This window comes from Dermacentor albipictus, chromosome 1 (assembly GCF_038994185.2).
Source record: "Dermacentor albipictus isolate Rhodes 1998 colony chromosome 1, USDA_Dalb.pri_finalv2, whole genome shotgun sequence".
Classification (NCBI taxonomy): Eukaryota; Metazoa; Arthropoda; class Arachnida; order Ixodida; family Ixodidae; genus Dermacentor; species Dermacentor albipictus.
Genome location: NC_091821.1, coordinates 248,562,213 through 248,581,862, shown reverse-complemented (window position 1 = coordinate 248,581,862; position 19,650 = coordinate 248,562,213). Strand labels below are relative to the sequence as shown.

Here is a 19,650-nt window from a genome sequence, read left to right as displayed (position 1 = left end):
TGCTGCCACTGCCACTCCTTCAAGGCTTTTTCTTTTTTTATCATTGTTTATCATTGAGAAAAATGTTCACCAGAAAAAGATAATGTATGCATGTCAATACAGTTCTATGAATAGAGTTATCAGAAATCAGAAATGCAGCCACTGCCACTCCTTCATGGCCTTTATTTTTCTTATTATTGTTTTATCATTGCACTCGAAGCTTTGCCACTGTGCCCACAAAGAACAATACCTGCCCTGCTCTGCCCATCAGTAAGCTGAGCTTTTGTATAGGCATGACCTTGAAATCATGTAGTGCAATGCTTTGTTTCTGCATCTATGGCACCTATCTTGAAAGCCATAGCACTGGCACAGTGAAATCAACCTCTACCACCAAATAAGGCCACGACCCTATTAGTGATGCAACTTCTCCACTTTTTCTTCTGCCGGAGGCATTGCTTAGTCATGAAGTCTAAATATCTGATCAAAAGCTACTGTTTTTAAGAGTATGCAGGAACAAACCCAAAAAGTGGCAGAGATTTCAGGAAGTTCAAATCAAACTATAGGTTGCCTGCTGCATGTACAGAAATATTACCCACATGACAATATTGTCTAGTGACTAAGCATACTTATTACCAATATGAGAAAATATTGCAGGGTAACCCTTTAACACCTCTTGCATTGAGACAAGCGCCTCAATGGAGTTCAAGCTGAATGGTTCAGTGCCATTCAGGCAGAAGAAAGCCACTACCACAATAAAAGTCCATGTTTCATTTGAACAACTCTGGAACATTTGTTGTGGTCTCTTGCCACACCTATATCTAAAAGCACTAAATAACAGATATGCTAAGACCAGGCTTCTATTTGTAGTCTTTTAGATTTTTCAAGGTTTTTTAGAAGCTCCTCAGCATTTTCTTCTGTAAGAGAACCAGACTTGACAACAGTCTTGAGGGCATCCCGCACACTAGGTACCATGTCCTTTGCATTACCGGCAATGTACACGACTCCACCATCGCACAGCAGCTTCCAAATCTTGCCTTCATGCTCTTTGATTCGGTGCTGGACATATCTGAAAAGGCAGGAAGTCACAGTTATAGTGTCTAATAGCTACATGCTAGCAAAATGTATGTATGCTTGGAAGAGTAAATGTCTGTGAATTTTTGGCAACAGATGATAACACATTTCTGAAGCACTTACCAACACACGCAGTCAGAAGCAATGAGCTCATTGCATAACGTGTACTGTATTTTGTGACCATACTGTTTCATTTGTTTTTTACTAATTACAGCCCCATTTGTCTAATGAAAAGCTGTAGAGCAGAATAAGTTTTTGTCTCTCCACAACTTCTGTTGCATGAGCAAATAACTGTAAGCATGCAGACAAAAAGTAATAATAACAAAAGCAGAATACAAAACAATGATGGCCACATGGGCACTTGTTCCATATTACTGTGCTTTCGACATCAGTATTTTGGAGTTCGTTAATGCTGCATAATACAAGCTGAAATTAGCAAGCTGAAATGTTTATATCATTATTTATGTCTTACATTTTGTGGTCCTGGTCTCTTGAGAATGCAGTCACCAGGTCAAGTAGTCCCATGGCCACAAGCTTGGTCCATTCCTTCTCAAAGAAGAAATCTCCTTTAGCATTGCGGGCGCCGAAAAAGAGGAGGTTCCTAGCAATGCCCCTTTGAGCACGATCCTGGATCATGCCACTGAAAGGGGCACACCCTGTCCCTGGTCCCACCATAATGGCAGGAACACCATCAGGGGGCATTCGAAGGCTGCCTTTCTTTGTGGTGATGGCCACTCTTGTCCCTTTGGAAGGATCAAGGCTGGCCAAAAATCTAGTGCAAAGGCCCCTGCATTGAGACAGGTATATCAGGACTCCTTGATCTCAGTATTGTCACTCTGCCCAAAGCAGTCTTTACAACTACCCTTTAATGTCATGGAGAACCTACTTCCTATAGGAAAACCTGTAATATAGGTCCTTTTGCACACTGCCTTTTGCTTTGATATTCTTGAGCCTGAACACTATCTCTGAGTATTTAAATTCATTTTCTGATCACAGAAAACGGCTTTGTGAGTTCTCAGATGTGAAGCGTTCTATTTACTCTGAGTGTGACAACTAAGGGAAACTGACGGGATCAGTTTTTAGTAGCAGTAACAACCATAAGCAGCCAACTGATAATGAAACTAAGGAAAGCATAGTGGAATGAATTTTTTTTCTTTTTACCTTTAATAGTTAATTGTGAGAGTTAAATTTACAATAAACTTCATATTATTAATAAAGGAGAAAAAAAGATAGAGGCAAGAGAAGACAACTTTGCCACTAGAAGGAGTCGAACTCAAAACTTTCCTATGATGCGTGCGATGCTACACCAATTGAGCTATGTTTGAGAGAGAGAGAGAAAACACCTTTATAGAGCAAAAGGATGGGAGCATCTTCTCTAGACTAGTTAACAGTACATAGATAAAGAACGATTACACTACACTTTTAGGGGAACCAATACTCAATCTGGCAAGTTTTGAGAATATTTTTCTGCATGAAAATGACTGAAATACACAAAATTACTTTGAAATATGCGACATCACACTGCATGTTGTATGAAGGCTGCAGTTTAGGAACTAAGTTAAAGAAAGGGATCTTTCGCTATGTTTTCCGCCACTTGTAATCAACTTTTCTCACCAATTAAATGCTCAACAGTTTATAGAAAGAATACTTTACAACTTTAGATTGACTAGTGTTGCTCTTTGATGTCCCTTTATGGCTGTATGCATTTGAGCTCATTTGATAACTGGAACGCAAATACTTACTTTTTAAATTATAAAGTCCCTACTTCTATTACTCAAACTAGTTGCAAAAGAGCTTCTTTGCCTCCAGAGGGGAGCCGAACCCAGAACTCGCCCACGAGGTGTGTGATTGCATATACCAATTGAGCTATGTTGATGGCAGTTTGTTAGAATCTTCTTTAGACAAGTTAACTGTTCATAGATAAAGAAGAAAGTCACTGCTACAACACAAACTTGCAAAAGAGCTTGTGCTGCCGCTTTTACCACATTTTTTTCTGTGATAACAAAGGGCTTGCTTAAACATGAAAAAAATTTGATGGTTTTGCACAAGTGCATTGCTTTAGTAAAGGAACTTGTGAACATCAAAGGCCAACTACTACAAAATTTTGTTTTGGCTAAATTGGTTATGAATGATTAGTATATACTATTGAAATGACTCTGGCAAAGCTGCGGAGCTAGCAATCGTCAAATGTCCTTATTAGCAGTGTATAAATAGCGCTTAAGCAGATTATTCATGTACACAGCGGTTAGCGGATACGACGTAAGTCCCAGCATGTTACCTCAAAGGCTTATCAGTGCACTGTGGGCAGCCACGGGTGGCCCCCAATCTTAGATGTCATGAGATGCTGTGCATTCAGAGTCATGCATCACTCCCTGTGAGTGGTAATGGCAGTATTTTCTTCAGTTTTGGTATAAAAAAATGTCTACTTTTGCAAGCCTTTCGTGAAGCATCTATTTATATTTCAAATGTAATATTTTGCATGGAGCCTACTCTACACCTGCACTAGCTGACACAAATTTTTTTATGCTGTCCAAAATTGGCCTTTAAGGGCTAATAAGGTGCTCCTGTACTCAGTGACAACCTAAGAATTCATTACAAGCTCTGCCCACAAAACCACAGTGCACCTCTCTACTGTGCCTCCTTACTCTTATATATAATTCCTAAAAGACGCATATAATGAAAGCTCACCTCTGCCGAGGCCTGAGTGAGCAAGACTAGGTAACACTCCAGGTTGGACAGCAGCGCATTAGCCACTGCATTCTTTTGTTATCACCGTCTACAGTCCCCTGTACAAAGGGGCCACGGAAAAATGGAGGCTTGAACTGATCAGCAATGAGCAAACAAAGGAAGCCACAGTCCAGAGCCAACGAAAAGAAGTGTCCTTAATAAAATGTTGGCTCTTGGCTGGAACTTCCCTTGTTAACTCACTGTTGATCCGTTCTAGCAAACTGAGTAATCTACAAACGTATCATATTGATTTACCATTTCTGCTGATTAAAATCATACCTCTGTGCATGTTTTCTTCCACTTCTGTAGAAGGTATAGATGACTTCACTGAGGTGAGGAATGTATATGCCATTCTCCCAATTATGACGAAAGTAATTTTAGGGAACCATTTAACATTTCACCAAAAGGTGGTTGTCAATAAAAATAAGAACTGCCAATAAGAATTCAAAGTAAACAACCTTGTGCAATCTGAACTTTTCTTGCATGTTCTTCAATTAAATGCAATATTGGCTTTCGTTCAGCCACAATATTGTCATATGCATGATGACTATGCTTTACAAAGCATCACATCAGTCAGTCAACAAGATGTATTGTCACAACACGCCTCGTCCATCGGCCCAGCTACCACTGCATCAGCTACAAAACTGCACTTTGAACTTACATAAGATGTTGTTTTCAGTTTGCTGCAATTTTTGAATGTTATGGGAGCAATTTTTTCAATTTTTTGAGCAGTGAGGCCACGTTAATGGGGTTGTTAACACTGAATGCATCTGTGAAACCATTTTCATCCATGCTAATTGACCACAGCATTGTGAATTGGCTGGTACAATTAGAAAACACCAGTGTTGATAGCCCATAACAGTGGCACTCCTACGCTTCCACAAAATAGTTTATAAAGGTATCCAAAAGTTTTATGTGACTGCACAAATGACTGTTCATTTCCCTGCCTTGATTTGCAATATCTCAGCAGCTATGAAATCAGGCATCACAAGACCATTCTGACTCAACCTATTCACTATACCTGCGAGGTTTCTTGAGCTTGGTGCAGAAGTTTACAATGGCTGCCAAGATGTGTATCTGTCCTGGATGGCAGAACAGTGAGTTTGCAATAGAAAATGAACGTGGACGTATGGGTGGAATCAAATCAAAAAGGTACGCTAGTGGCACATTGGCTGTAGTGTGGGGGAAGTCAGCAAACACTTCCAGCACAGTCCGTCGTGGCCGGATGGCATAATCCACAAGGTCCTCCTGGCCAGCAGTAGTGCTGAACTCGCGAAGGCGCTCCTTCTCAAGGTCATTGTTACCAAAGTGCCAGAAAATCTCAAAGAATGACCTAGAAGGAAAGGAGATGTTATAACCGCCGTGTTAAAATGCTGCCTTTCTGGAGTTCCGAGACAGATGTTAATTGAACATAGCCATGAAATGCTGCTGTGTGGTGGATTGTATTTTTCGAAAGGCCTCATGATGCAAAGAAGAGTGCTTTGGGTCAAACTACAGGCCCCATCAAACATAATTATGAGTCAACTTTAACCTCCAGCTTGGTGCTGCAGCAGAACAAAGATAAATTACATTTTTAATTATGTGTGTGTGATCGGGAGGGGAAGGACAACTCTGGAACGCAAGATTCTGGAAGCGTACCTCATTAAAAAATACAGCTCTGGAGTATGTGTCAGTGACCTGTCTGTTATACTCACTGTTAAAGAACGCAAGTATCTAGAGCAACACTTGAAGTTTGAATAGAGTTAGATGTGGTTGCAATGGTCTGGCGCATGCATAAAACGTTAGCTTGTGGTTTTCCTCAAATAAACTAACAGTTTTAAGTGCAGCATTCATTCTGTCTGCTTCATTGCCTCTGTCCTTTTCTTTTTTTTTTATTCTGGTTTCATATTCTTAATAATATGTTACAGATTATGCAAGAGTTTGCTACTTCTTTAATTGTTTTCAGTTATAGAATTCAAAGTAAACAACCTTGTGCAGTCTGAACTTTTCTTGCGTGTTCTTCACAGCTGCTGTGCCTGCCGTTCACTTATTGAAAGTTTCCACATTAAAAAAAGAATGCAGTGTATTAAGCTGAGTTGTAGAACTGGCAGCAGTGTTCACATTAAAGTGGCCCTGAACCATCCCTCCAGCTAGGTCAAAAAACAGTCTGCGGATAGCATACGTTATTGTTAACATCTCAGCCAAATTTTGCAATCGTGCGCGGTGCGTAGATCTCGCATACGGAGCGCTAAGTCACCTATTTCTCAAACACCCTCTTTTCAACAGAAACTTGCTCCTCACTCTTTTCTCGACACATTATTTCATAATATAACAGGTTACCATACGCGGCTGCTATTGGCCAATAGCTAATAGCTAACATCAATCAAGAAAGGTGTTTGCATCAATACACTTCTTCCTACTGTTGCTGTGTGTATTTACTGATGCAGTTTAATAAACAGGCTGAAGTAAGTGAAAATCAGCTTTCATATTTCGACATACTTCTAGAAGAAGCCGACAACTGTCTGCTCATGCTCGGCCGCGACCACCCGCGTAGTAACTAAACTTTGGCCACCCTGCTTATTGGTGTCGCAGCTGTTGAGACTCACTAATTTCGACTAGTTTTGAACACTCAACAAGCCTCGAACCATGCAAAACTTAAGGTCAGACCACATGCACGCATGTGCACACATGCACCCATGCACAGCGCGCGCTCACTCCTGGCCACTCCTGGTTACACACCTTGGCAGGCTTTGCTTCGTATTGAGCTATTGATAGTGCTTCAAAATGTGCAAGTTGGATGTGGCTACTATCTGTCGGTCAAGCTGGTGCAGGACAAAGCCAGTTTGCACCACTTAGCACAGTCAGACTATAAGTGTGAGTGCACGCTCTAGCCCTGTCGTGCACAAACCAAACGCTGCAGTTGCAAGTAGCTGCGGTCTGTAACACTGCAGCTGCACACTGTGGTAGATACTGCGGCCGCCGTGGGGTGCCGCGATAAGTCCACTGGATGAGTGCACTGTGGCTCGCTGAGGACAACCGTGTTTGGCACGTTTGGCGCGTCGTAGGTGCCAAAATCGGAAATAGTGGTGTCTACGTGAACATCCATAATCAAATTTCAACTGTGAGTCACGTTGACGTTCAGTAGGTGGAGCATTGTGGGCACACTGCCTCTGCCGTAGCCTTCACAGTGCAAATCATTGAAGAAGGAGCTTAAGCACTGCAAGCGGTATGTTTGCCAATAACTCCACTTCTGCTGAACGCATTGAAGAATTTTCTTGTGGCAAAGTATTTCTGAAGTAGTCTAATTTAACTACAAATGCATTTGTAAACTTTGAACAGAAGTGGTTCAGGGCCCCTTTAATCAGAGAGTCTACAAATCCACAACAAACAAGCTAAATTTAAGCATATACTTTGACCAGCAATCAGAGCTTCTGAGCAGTCCACACCAATCATGGTTAAATCAGCTTCTTCATAACAATCAGTGGTTTTATACATTATCAACAAAAAACTGCTGTACTTTTGCTCAGTGCTGTCTTCAGATGATGTAAGCTAGGAAGCAAGCTAATCCAGTTACTACAATATGCATTATTAGTAAAGCCTTAAAGGAGCGAAGCTACAGCTTTAAAACTTAAAGACATCAGGCACATATGCATCTCGCCTCTTAATTCCATCCTAAATCTCGGCACATATGTCTTTTCTGCATTTTGTACACGTCAAAGTGCAGCTGCCATGCCTGGAAATGAAACACTGGCATGGCACTACTGAGCGACTTCATGCTTAGCTGCATAATGCCATGGTTACATCAGCAGGCAAGGGACACTTTGGCACATATTCAGAATAAATGGTTTTTGCCTTTGCTTTCCTCACACAACTGCAATTTCACCACCACCACATCACAAATCGCATAAATTTGTGGAAGAGCTTACCTCTTAGGAATGTATGTAAGGTCAAAATATTTTTGGGCACATTCTCTAATTGACACCTGTGCTGATAAAAAGTTTGGAAGTGGTGTGCCTTCTTCTGTTGGTGTGACCTTTAAGTACATGTCAGCCTTGAAGCTGAAGAGCCTGAAAAACTCCTCGATGTCCTCTTCGCAGTTCTCTGGGTAGACCACCACCACATCGCCTGGCTCAAAAGTGATTTGAGAATCTGTTGGCAGGAAAGGAAAATAAAAAGCAGAAACTGATTCAGTTCTACTACCTATCATGACAGTATTATAAGGGGTTAATGCTCTTGTTGCACATCAACTCATAACAAGTCATTCCTTTCTTTTTTTTTTCATGCAGACTACACTAGCCTCACTTAAGAATGTCTTCCATGAGGCTGGTGTGGTCTATGCCTGGGCTGTGACGAGGCCCGTTATTGTGTTTGGTGTCTGGAAAAGAGTTAACAAAAAATTGCACTAAGCAAGAATGACATGAATTGTAAAGGCATTACCCATAACAAGGGCTGGGCATTGACTAAAAATATTAAGCTTATTAATCAGAGCCTTTTATTTAATTTACTAAATGATGAATCAGATTTGCAGATTTTTGTACATCAGATAAAAAAATTCAAACATGCTGTTTGTACATAAACAGACAATTTAATATCACATCAGCGACACCTTGCTAGAGTGTCCATATATCAAGCATGTCAACTCACTTAAGACAAATTCATAGGACTTGAGCTATTCACTGCACCAATAGTCCTGCCAACTTGAAGTGCAGGACGCATGGATGGCTTTTGTCCTGACTTCTGAGAGACATGAATGGGCAGGTGCAGTCTTAGCCGGAACACTCAGTCTGTGGTCTTCTCCCTTGCTGTTGAAATAGCGAAGTGGGGACATCGGCACTGACACCTGGCCAATTTCGCTCATGCTATGTTAAATAACTAAGGTAAAAGTTAATCACACTTATAGCATTAATTAATTAATTGAGAGGTTAATAGATCCAGCCCTACTCTTAATTCAATAACAGTGAAAGTTCTCACAGACATCCCTAACAACGCGCAATGTCCATGCTTATTACCATGTTCATACATGCCTCTAGCCAGCATGTTCTCCTGTTTAGCTGTCAACATATTTTTCCCAGATGGTTCACTCTCTTGCCTAACTTTATAAAGAAATGCGATGCATGACAATCTTAAAATTTGCTGGGTTTAACACCCTGAAAGTGCACAGTGCATTAGTGCCGCACTGGAGGGCTTCAAATTAATTTCGACCGCCCGAGGTTCTTCAACATGCACACAAATGTTTTTGCATTGTGCTCCCATTGAACTTGCAACCTTGTGCTCAGCAGCGAAATGTGTGGTGGAATGTTAAAGAAAGATGTCTGAAGACATGAACCACACTCCTAACAACAGATGAATACAACGATTATATATTTTATGATTATATTCATGCAGACTTTTCTGTATGTGTGTTACGTTCTTATTTTTACCTCTTTTTGTTTTCGAAACTGCACAAGTTTTGTGTCATGTATACTTTATTTCTCTGTATTCAACCATAATGAATCGTCCTTTTGTGTCTTCAATATTCTGGGTCTAAATATATTGCATATATTTAATGTTCATAATTACATGAGAAGTACGACATTTTTACCCTATTGTTCGTCTTTCTTCTTCGCATAGTGCTCATAAGAAAGATAAAGATAGGGGGGGAAAAAACACGAACCTTGAATATCTAACTTAAGAAGTCGTACGTCCTGAAAATGGTCGAGGCTAGTGACACGCTGATTGGAGATTACAGTGGCTTCAAATAACTTCTCGTATATGATTCCAGGACCGTCCGCGCATGCCGTCTCGCAGATGACTCCGTATTTCGGCGCCGGCAATAGTTCTTCACTGATTGGCAAGCACCCGACGGGAAGCGGGTGCAAGTTCAAGAGGATTTTCCAGAATTCCCCCAGCCACGGATCTAGCATCCCGTCGGTGCCCAGTTCATGCTGCTCATCGGCGTACAAAGGGTCGAGCAAGCAATTGGCACCCAGTTGGGCCAGACGTCTTTGCAGGCGCTTCGCAGTGAAATTGAACTTCAAGTAAGAAGAATCACCGAGGCCGATCACGGACTGGTTCATCGTCTTCAGCGAATTCAAGGGCAAGCTTTTCCGTAGGAGAAACGACCAGAAACGTTTCATGTTGTCGGGCTCTTCGCCCTGTCCTGTCGTAGCACAGACAAACAAAACACATTTTTCCTTGATCAGTTCCGCTACAGGATAATCGTCCATAGCCGATACAGTGACGCAAAATCTATACCGCCTCGCTTGCCTACCGATTCTTTCGGCAACATCCTGAGCAGTTCCTGTCTGACTGCCGTATAAGATCAGAAAACGCCGATCCATCATATCTGCGACAGTTCTTTCTCGCACGCAGACGTTGCCGAAACTTTCAGCTCATATGCGCTACCACCAGCGCTACAAGAAGCCCAAAGCATCCACAGAGTCAAGTTAGTCAAGTTTCGCATGCCAACAAATCTCATTCATCCCAGTTTTCAGACTTCCATTTATATTATTTCTAGTACTTCCTACCACGCGCGTTTGCGTCACTACTCTATCGCGTATTAATAAGCCGCAGTCTCGAATGTATGGAGCATGTCTAGTGATGTAAGTGGTCTCGCAAAAGGTAATTTTAGTATTTAATAATTATCAAGTTAGATAATCACATAGTAACTGGTAACAATTGTATATAATTTAAAGCTTGGGTTCTTTAAGATGTAAAAAGGACAGCAAAAAGCTTTGTTTGGGTCCGGTAGGATTTAATACGTGCGCAGTTGTCTCGCGATTGTTGGATAGCAATCGTCGTAGTAAACACTGTAAGTATATGTTTGATAGGTTATTAGATTAAAATGCTTTTGTTTACGTCAGAAATGACCTTGAGTTAGTACGTAGAGGATACTAATGCTGGTTTGCTTTCAACAGTGCCGTCATGGCGCTTTGAATTCAAGCTTGCTTTTCATGACCGCCAGCGAAGCCCTGTTGACGCTGCTTTTTACCTGCATGTCGCCTTTGATTTACATCTATTACGGGCTCAGATGGTTACATTTTCAAGTCATAACGCGTACTTTCTTCATTGCCACTTGCATTGCTGTGGACTTAGCCGATTATTTGTATTCCAGCAAGTATTTGAATGTCGGCAGACTGACGACGAGCACTGCTCAAAGAAAATGAATCAGACGAATCTCCCCGTTTCGGAGATCATAAAGAGCAAGGAGGTTGACGAGCCTAAGAAACAGTCACGAGAGGACTGGAGGAAGGCAAAAGAGCTTGAAGAGGCCAGGAAGGCTGGCACAGCACCAGCCGCTGTCGATGAGGAGGGAAAGTAAGTTTCCGAGTGGGATTTTCATGTGCACACCGAACGGACTGTGAATGCTAGCTCAGACTTGGCGATATTGATTGACTCTGCCTACTCGCGTTTTGTGCAGAGACATCAACCCGCATATTCCTCAGTATATATCTTCGGCACCATGGTACTTTGGGGCAAAAGGACCCACTTTGAAGCACCAGCGCCCGCAGCCCGAGAAGCAGAGGGAATTCAGTCGAATAAGCGACTACTATTCTCGGGGAGAATTCGTAAGCAACACGTTTCTGAATGAAATCTTGAGCCAGAAAGAGTTCTGGTGGGCCAGAAAGACCCTCACTTTGCAATATATATATATATATATTTGTTTCTTCCAGGATGCTAGAGCAACCAAGTATAGAAAAGGTGCCTGCGAAAACTGCGGTGCCCTGACCCACAAGCGGAAGGATTGCTTAGAGGTAACTTGCACATGCTACTGCAAGTTTTAACTCGTGGAAGGCACGGGGGAGCTGCATATTCGAACATATGAGTGGAGTTTCTAGAAAAGGCTGCCAATAAAGTAATTCATTATAGAAAAGTGCCTTCTGCATCACATTCCGACATATCCTAAGTGATTATGTACGTTCGTGAAGGCTGTTCTCTGCAAGGGCTGCTTTTTGTATTATGTTCTTTCTATCTTAAAGGGACCCTGAGATGTTTTTGATAATTTTGTACAAGTGTACTGAGTCATTAGGGTAGGCCCTTCTGATCATTAATGATTGACACATTTAAGCACTCTGCGTAAAGTGTTTATTACAAGTTTTTAAAAAATTTGCATCGCTACCGATCGCAGCTGTGCCACTTCCCTGAATTTTCACTTGCCCTGTTACCACCTACGTAGTGGGCATGCATGACGTCAGTCGGGTGAGCGATCTCATTGACTGCCCACATTGTGTCATCGATAATTTTTCCAACTTTATGGTGAACAAATGTTTGTAATTGTTGGAATGTTAGTTATGTGTTTGTATAAAAGAAAAAAGTAGCAGAAAGAGATTACATAACGACAGTAAGCACTCAAACACTGCAGGCACACAGCAAGTGTTGTCTGCTTGTGTTACAACATGCTCCGTGTTGATGCAAGCTGTGCAGTCAGTGTCGATCTCGAGATCTCTCTGCAAGGACCATGCATCACCCTTGTTGTGTTGTGGTCTGCAAACCTAGCGATTGGTGACAATTCAAGCTGTGACATCTTGTCCCTTTGCAAGGCAACAGGCGAGTGGAATGGCTGCAGTGTATCGGACTTTCATATCTGATCGGCACCAGGATGTGTGCGTTTGAGGCCGTCAGTTCACATCACAGTATTACTACTACGATAGAGGGTTTTAGCGCGTCTGGTATTCCGGTAAACGCAGGTAGACTGGCCATTTTGCCGTATGGCTAGAGGCGCAAACGTGAGCAGCCTGCAGGGTACAGCCACCTGGTGGTACAGAGCTGAACCAGACAAACACAGAGCTAATATAGCAGTAACCAAGTGTATTCTACTTTGCTGCTGGTGTACACTTTAAACAGCAGTGTAATCATGAACACACTATCTTTTTAAGTGCTTAAAAATGTTTTACACTCAGTTAAAGGAATGTTAGCTTGGTTTTTGGCTGGTTAAGCTCTGTACCACCAGGTAGCTGCACTGTTCAGGCTGCTCACGTTTACGCTAAAACCCCTTCCTCACAGTGGTAGTAGTATGAAGGTATTTTAGTTTACGCCTCCACCCATCAATCGAAAGACCCAGCACTTCTGCAGTTACTGGAGTAACGGACATGCGCGTCATTGTGACGGAACGCTCGCACAATACACTGCTTGGACAGCTCTCGCTGGGGATCGATGGCCAGGCGGCTAGCGGAGAGGTTAGAGAGGCTTCGCATGCTGGCTCCAAGACACCAGAAGTAGACGACGCGACATCACATCATGACGCAGAGCTAGTGAAGGCGGAGCCTGGCCCCAATCACGAAAGAGTTGAGGAGAAAAAGCATGGCTAGGGAGGAGGGTAACTTGTAGTCGTCCATTGTTTTCTTAATGTGAGACAGTTAAATTGTGGTGCAAATGTTTTACTGTAGCGGCACCCTACTCGTCAACAAAATTTGTCAAAACCGTTTCAGGGACCCTTTAAAAGAGTGCTGATCTTGTTCTGAATGTATCTAATTGTATACATGGACATTCTCTTTGCTTGTTCAGAGGCCTCGAAAAGTTGGTGCTAAGTTTACAAATGATGACATTGCACCTGATGAAAAAGACCTGCCAGGTTTGAATTTGGACTATGATGGGAAGCGGGATAGATGGAATGGTTTCGACCCTGCCTGCTATCAGGCTGTTATAGAAGAATACAGGAAAGTAGAAGAGGTAATGTTGTGGTCGCTCTATTATTTAATCACACGTCTTCCTCGCACAGGGTACACAGTTTACTCGTATGTCTTTGCTTGCAGGCAAAACGGCAGCTGAAGGAAGACAAGCTGAAGCATGACATCTTGAACTTGGAAGGTGTCAGTACACGAGAGGTAATTTTGGCCAACATGCTGCATTTTACTTTGTTGTTAAACACTTCAAGCTGAATGTTCAATTTTGCAGCGTAGCAATATTAATGCCTAAATTGACGTGTTTCGTGATGTTTTCCGGCAACAAAATAGTAGTACATCACCATTGCTCATCTTGGAAATGAAGCTCTACACGAGGATTTTCCAATGAGAGTGAACACAGTGAAGAAAACCATGCAATTGCAACCATTCACGTGCACAAAGTAACAATGTTAAATTCTGTAGTATAAATGGTTTTGCAAGCCTCCATAAGAGCTTTTCAAGTCAAAACACCTGTTATGAGGCAAAGTGAACATTTGAAGGTTCCATTGCATGCACCCTCGTAAATGTATTTAAGTTATTATTAATAATGGTGCTCACCTTCCTAATGGGCTAATTTAGTACAGGTTAACCACTGAAAAGACTTTACATACAGTTCTTAGCTTTCTCTAACATTGAAAAATAGAAGTTAGTAAACACATGCCTTTTTTTAACCTCCAGTACTCAATTTCTATGCTTAAAATGCTTGTTAACTTGAGAAATCTAGCTCATTTGGACATTTTGTTGTGGCACCGACATTATTTTTTCTGTAGTTTGTGTCTAATTTAACTTCTGGTATATTGTCGTTTTTACACTTCCCGAGTTTGTTTCAGTTAGTCCTGTTATGTCTTTGAAATATTTAGTGTAATGCTACTGTGTTGTACTCCTGCAGAGAGATGACAGTGATGAGGAAGTAGATGGTGATGAAGACAAGTATGCAGATAATGCAGACATGCCTGGTACAAAAGTGGACAGCAAGCAGCGCATCACTGTGCGAAACCTTCGTATACGTGAAGATGTTGCAAAGGTGTGTACCTCTTTGCACATTATTTTCTTTGCCATCCAGGCCATGGAGTGAGTTTAAAAGTATGTGCTGGCTCCCCTTCCTCAGAGGAAGCAGATGTTAACAGGGAACATATAGCTGGACAATTGAGTAGGAAGAAGGCCTATGTTGCTCTTTGTAGTTCTGTTCTTAGTGACCTCTAAACGTTTCTGGGAAACAACTGGTGGTCACTTAATGCAAACCTAAAATAAGACTGGAATATTTTTTCAGTAACTCGCTTATAAGGCAGTGGCCGACATCTGTCCGTTCGTATTTCTTAACCTTCTTCCTGCTGCAAGAAAATCGTAGTTTTACTTTATAGTCACCATTTTTTTAATGCACTGCTGTTATTTTGGCTGGAAAAGTACAATGTAAAGCAAGTATGCAAAGTTACACCTTCGGTTCACTTGTTTCCATTTGATGCAAAGAAGTGTAGCTGAAACTAAAATTTTAAATCTAGCTTCTCAGCTGTGGAATTTATCCTACCCAGAAAGAGCAGCATTTGTCATTGGCTGTATCAGCATAACTCGCCATAACAAGCAGGACTCATCTTCACTGGATAGATTTAATGAAAATGTTAATCTACCAAAGTCCTTTTACTGTGCTTTGTTTTCAGACCAAGACTCAGCCAACAATGATGTAAAGCACCGTTAGAGACCTGAATAAATTGTGTTACAATTGTAATGTGTATCATTTTCTAAGTAAATTTATCCTTTCCTTTTAGTACCTGAGAAATCTGGACCCAAACTCTGCCTATTATGACCCTAAGACACGGTCCATGAGGGATAATCCGTACAAGAATTCGAACAAGACTCCAGAAGAGTAAGTTGACAAGAATGAAGCCATTCAAAGGCAAACCATATGTATGTGTCTGTCTGTCTTTCGCTCACACACACATGCATGTGCATGCATACCGACTTTAACAATGAATTTATTGGTACCTGTCATGTCAGTGTCCTTTTCCTGTAGTAGCTGTGTGAACTAACCTTGAACTGGAATGTAGCACTACACTGTGATGGATTCTTATATTCAGAGTAGCATAAAAGCCAGGGAGAGTTGGTGATTGCAATAAATTTCGGAATTTGGCCCTGAACACAGGACAATGGCCTACAATGAATCGCCTCTTGAGATAGCTTGGGTTTTCGCTCATTTTGATCGTACAAGATGCTTTATGGGAGCATGTTATTGTTCCGCCAACATCTGCCCTGAATGCATAGATTGTTTTCACTGATGTTATTTGCCAGAATAGTACATTCAAGCATCCTGCCGTGTGATCTTTGGCAGTGACCTGAAATATCCAGCAAGAAAATGTGCTTGTAGATTATTTCTTCTTTAGTTCCTTGTGCCGTACTTGCTGCTAAAATATAATATGAGTTCGTAATAAGAAAGCAACAGCCACCTATTGTATTCTGCTGTTATCTGCTCTCTTGTGTGTGCATGTACATGATTCCTTAATGATAGGCAGTCTCTCTTTGTTTTTTTCCAGGCTGCATTTTGCTGGTGATAACTTCGTTCGGTACAGTGGGGACACTCAGAAGATTGCAGAAGCTCAGTGTAAGCATGGCTGCATAATTACTGTAAAATCTTTCTTGAAGTTCTTGAAGGGGCTTTAACACCATAGGCTTCACTGCATCGTTTGTGAACCCAGCTGCAAAATTTCTGCTGCACAGAAGTTCAGCACTTGTGGGCCGGCTGCACAGCCTGACTAGCTACAACGAAATTGCACTTTGGCTTAAATAGATTACTAGTATATACTATTGTAGCAATCTTGACAAAGCTACAGGGCTGCTAATTGTATAATTTTTTTTTTGGCAGCCTTTAAACTGCACCTAAGCAGATTACATGCACACCTTGTGATTAGCGGACATGACGTAAATCCCAGCACATCGCCTCTGATATTTTTTATCGTGCTGTGAGCAAACATAGATGATGCCTAATCATGGAGGTCATGCATCGCTATCGATGAGCAGTAGATACGATTTTTTTTTTTTTGACAGCATCAGAAGTGTCTATTTTTTGCTAGCTTTTCATGACGCATCCACTTGCATTTCGAACGTAAAATTTTGCATAGAGCCTGCTCTACATCTGCAATATCTGAAACTAAACTTTTTACGTGGTCGAAATTTAATTCGGATTGGCCTTTAGGAGGTTCACATTAGTGGCTGCACATAAGGAGCAGACTGCTCCTTTCAGTTGCAGGATGCTTGTGTTAGCTGTGAGAAAGTATTGTTTATTCACAGCTCCGTGTGTCGCGCTACAGCAATGTGAGTTGTTACATGCTGCCATGTGATGAGCTTCAAACTTCAAATTGAGCATAAATTTGTTGGTAGTATGGTGCCTCATAAACAGATTGTGGTTTTGGCACATAAAACCCCAGAGCATGATTCTGCACTTTCATTAGGTGTGTTGAAATTGGGGGCAGGAAGAAATATTCAGAGTGTTGGCCATACCCTCTCACTCCCCTCTAGAGCTTACCAACTAACATTGCTCAGATGGTTTTGAGAGCTATTGCAGGAATTTCATTGTAATGTCACTATCAGTCTCGCTTTTGACCTTTGTTAAGGTTAAAAGTCTCGGCTGTTGGCCTGGAAAAGCAACAGTGTAGGAATATATTTTAACCTATTTTCTTAGTGTTCCTTTTAATGTGTGTTTTAGCTATATGAGAGTGCTGAGCAGTGGTAAGTGATTTGGCATTGCTTTGTAACATTAATTTTATGTTTCTCAGTGTTTGCCTGGCAGGCCTACGAAAAAGGTGTGGATGTTCACTTGCAAGCAGAACCCACCAAGGCTGAACTGTTGAATAAGGAATTCCTTTCAAAGGAGGAGGAGTTCCGTCACTCCATGAAGGACAGCATCCTAGAAAAGTATGGTGGAGCAGAGCACTTACAGGTGCCTCCAAAGGAGCTCATATTTGCCCAGACGGTAAGCAGTTGTTTTATGAATTGCAGTTGTTGAAGTGAATATTGGTAACTAACACAACTGACAGTGTGGTGCAGTGATGATGACCTAAGGAGTGAAATTAGCTCACCGCTGGTTCTTCTGCATTGATGTTCTTGTTAGGGCTGCTCTCGTAAACCAAAATTGATTGCTATGTCACAGTCTTTCTCCCACTTTGTTTTTTTTAGGTTAGGGGGGGGGGGGGCTGTTTAGGGGGAATTAACACATAGGAAATGCATGCTGTAATCATCTTCAGCGTTTGCTACTTCTTTATGATAAATTCAGGTTCGTGATGTTTACCAAGTGGACGTGAATATGGTTTCTAGCTTTTAAGAAAATGTTAACTGAACTTTGTCTTCCTGGCTGTAGTTAACAGTTTCACAATGCTGCAGGAGGACTATGTTGAGTATTCGAGGCATGGTGAAGTGATTCGTGGTGCTGAGAAGCCTGTCATTCGGTCCAAGTATGAGGAACATGTCCTTATTAACAACCATGCGGTAAGTCGCTTTTCTTTAGTTTTGTTAGTTCTCTTAATTATTGTTTTTGGATATTCTTGTGTCTTCAGTCTTTTGCACAAGCCCTAAGTAGTGCAGACAGGAGTGAGTGAATGGTTATATGAAACAATTCAAAAAGTTGATGCTACATTGGTGCATCGGTTGAGATTACCATGAGCAATAGTTGTCTTCTCTGCCTCGTTATACGTTTTGTGGGAACATGTCAGCATTCTTCTTTGTCCCTACTAAGAACACAAGCAAACTTGCAGGGATGAGCATCCGCTTGGCTGCAGACTAGCCTGGCAGACCTGATATGTTGTTGTCAGTTGAGTACATACATGTAATCCCTTGCTTAATAGTTGGCAGGTGGTGGATAGCACCAACAGGGTCTCATGGTGGCAACTAGTGTGATCTCCCTCAGAAAGTTTCTGGCTTACAAAGTTTGAACATGACAGTCTAAACTTTTCAACCTTACTTACTGCAGACTGCAAGTTTGTCATCAAAAGTTACAGTTTGCATAAATTCAGTTTGAAACGCAATGATGGTTGGAAAGGTGAGAAATTGTCCTACCATATCTGTCATATGGCTGTTAATGGGCTTCAAGTCCCTTGGGCAGTACAGTTGATCCCAGATATCAAACCTGGATATCTTAAATTGTTGTCTATATCGATCAGTTGCAACATCCCCTTGGATATCCCACGCAAAAGTATGGCAATGTACTATGCCTGTATTCAACTCCTATTCACTGCCACATTTGATGTATATTGAAGGTTGTGCCCATGCAAGTGCACTTCGCCTAATGGGGATATGATCACTTCTTGCGTCGTTGGAAATATTTAACACCCATGAAACGGCACTGTTTTGGCAGTTGCTGTCACACAAGACATTGAATCTGAAGGGTATTCCATGCCGTGGAAGAAACATTGCTAAGCTGTGCGTCTCAGTATTGCTCCCTGCAAGTATAGATAGCTCGTGCAAACTGTGGCTGTTCATTATCGGCTAGAACAGATCACCACACTATTTCAAGAATGCAAAAGGCCTCCTAGCCCGATATGCATGTTCCACAAGAAAGTGATGACACTATCCTTTCAATAAGTGGCTCCGGCCATGGGATGCCGAAGTGCAAATGTCTGTTGCTGTGCTTTCGTCTTGTAGATCAGGGGTTTCCACAAATGGCATATTAGGGTTTTATGTAAACCATCACATGCCACATGTGCAATTCAGTAGCCTTTGCAGAAAGACCATCAGGCAGTGCCGTGCAACACTCGTTAATGTGCGATTCGTGGTCTCACAGTCCACGCTGAGCATGTTTCATTCATGCTCGTGGGGTTGCGCATGAGTGGGAATGTACTCGGGTGTTCTGCAAGCTGAAAGCAGCTTTCAAATTTAACAGTGGCTGGCTAGTCGACTCATTACTGATGTATGATCAGGGGTGTCACAGCTGTGCCAAGTAGCACCAAAACAGTAAAAATGCCTTGAATTGTGCCCGAGATGCTCCAGAGCACTGTGCGCGACCACAAGAGTTCGTGTTCAGGCACAGGAAAGTGGCAGCTAGGTAAATAGCCTGGGTTTTGTCAACTTTATCCTCAAGTCTATCTGGAGCACAGGGGAAGAAGAGATAAGGTGTCTGAAAGAGACTGTCGCGCCAACAGTTTTTTTCGGTTGTGGTTTACGTCTATTTCAGCTGATGGCACAGATCACTGGGGAGTCAGCCACAGCAGCTGGTACAGTGCGCAGGGCTCCTCAAACAAGGGGCTCCTCCTCAATAGAATCGCTAGTAAAT

General features: G+C 41.9%; 2 protein-coding genes across 4 annotated transcripts in view; one reads left to right on the top strand and one right to left on the bottom strand.

Moving 5' to 3' along the window:
- Positions 1-732: 732 nt before the first annotated feature.
- Positions 733-10,143, bottom strand: LOC135900552 (NADPH-dependent diflavin oxidoreductase 1-like). Of its 2 annotated transcripts, XM_065430024.1 has the most exons (6): positions 10,007-10,143; positions 9,410-9,895; positions 7,683-7,905; positions 4,799-5,110; positions 1,523-1,837; positions 733-1,045 (listed from the first exon to the last, which is right to left on the bottom strand). In XM_065430024.1, the coding sequence occupies exons 1-6, from the start codon at positions 10,077-10,079 to the stop codon at positions 823-825; spliced, it is 1,632 nt and encodes a 543-aa protein (XP_065286096.1). In that variant the 5' UTR covers positions 10,080-10,143; the 3' UTR covers positions 733-822. The 2 variants fall into 2 exon arrangements, with proteins under 2 accessions (XP_065286096.1, XP_065286095.1); XM_065430023.1 differs by having other exon boundaries at positions 9,410-10,079.
- The window catches only part of Slu7 (Pre-mRNA-splicing factor Slu7), a 22,754-nt gene continuing 13,150 nt past the window's right edge, over positions 10,047-19,650 (top strand). Inside the window, exons 1-11 of one of the 2 annotated variants that reach the window (XM_065430021.1) lie at positions 10,047-10,180; positions 10,850-11,052; positions 11,156-11,303; positions 11,409-11,489; positions 13,240-13,404; positions 13,488-13,559; positions 14,287-14,421; positions 15,161-15,258; positions 15,923-15,990; positions 17,162-17,358; positions 17,766-17,870. In XM_065430021.1, the coding sequence (XP_065286093.1) occupies positions 10,898-11,052; positions 11,156-11,303; positions 11,409-11,489; positions 13,240-13,404; positions 13,488-13,559; positions 14,287-14,421; positions 15,161-15,258; positions 15,923-15,990; positions 17,162-17,358; positions 17,766-17,870 (1,224 nt within the window). In that variant the 5' untranslated portion in view covers positions 10,047-10,180; positions 10,850-10,897. Of the gene's footprint in view, positions 10,181-10,406; positions 10,547-10,849; positions 11,053-11,155; positions 11,304-11,408; positions 11,490-13,239; positions 13,405-13,487; positions 13,560-14,286; positions 14,422-15,160; positions 15,259-15,922; positions 15,991-17,161; positions 17,359-17,765; positions 17,871-19,650 lie in introns of those variants that run through there. The other variant, XM_065430015.1, reaches the window with a different exon arrangement.

What these genes read in the sequence shown, in the direction of transcription:
- LOC135900552 (XM_065430023.1), bottom strand. Translation starts at nt 10,079, where the DNA reads ATGATGGATCGGCGTTTTCTGATCTTATACGGCAGTCAGACAGGAACT. An exon ending in CTTACATACATTCCTAAGAG is followed by an intron (nt 5,111 to 7,682) that starts GTAAGCTCTTCC and finishes CTTTCCTTCTAG; the next exon opens with GTCATTCTTTGAGATTTTCT. An exon ending in AGAGACCAGGACCACAAAAT is followed by an intron (nt 1,046 to 1,522) that starts GTAAGACATAAA and finishes CTGCCTTTTCAG; the next exon opens with ATATGTCCAGCACCGAATCA.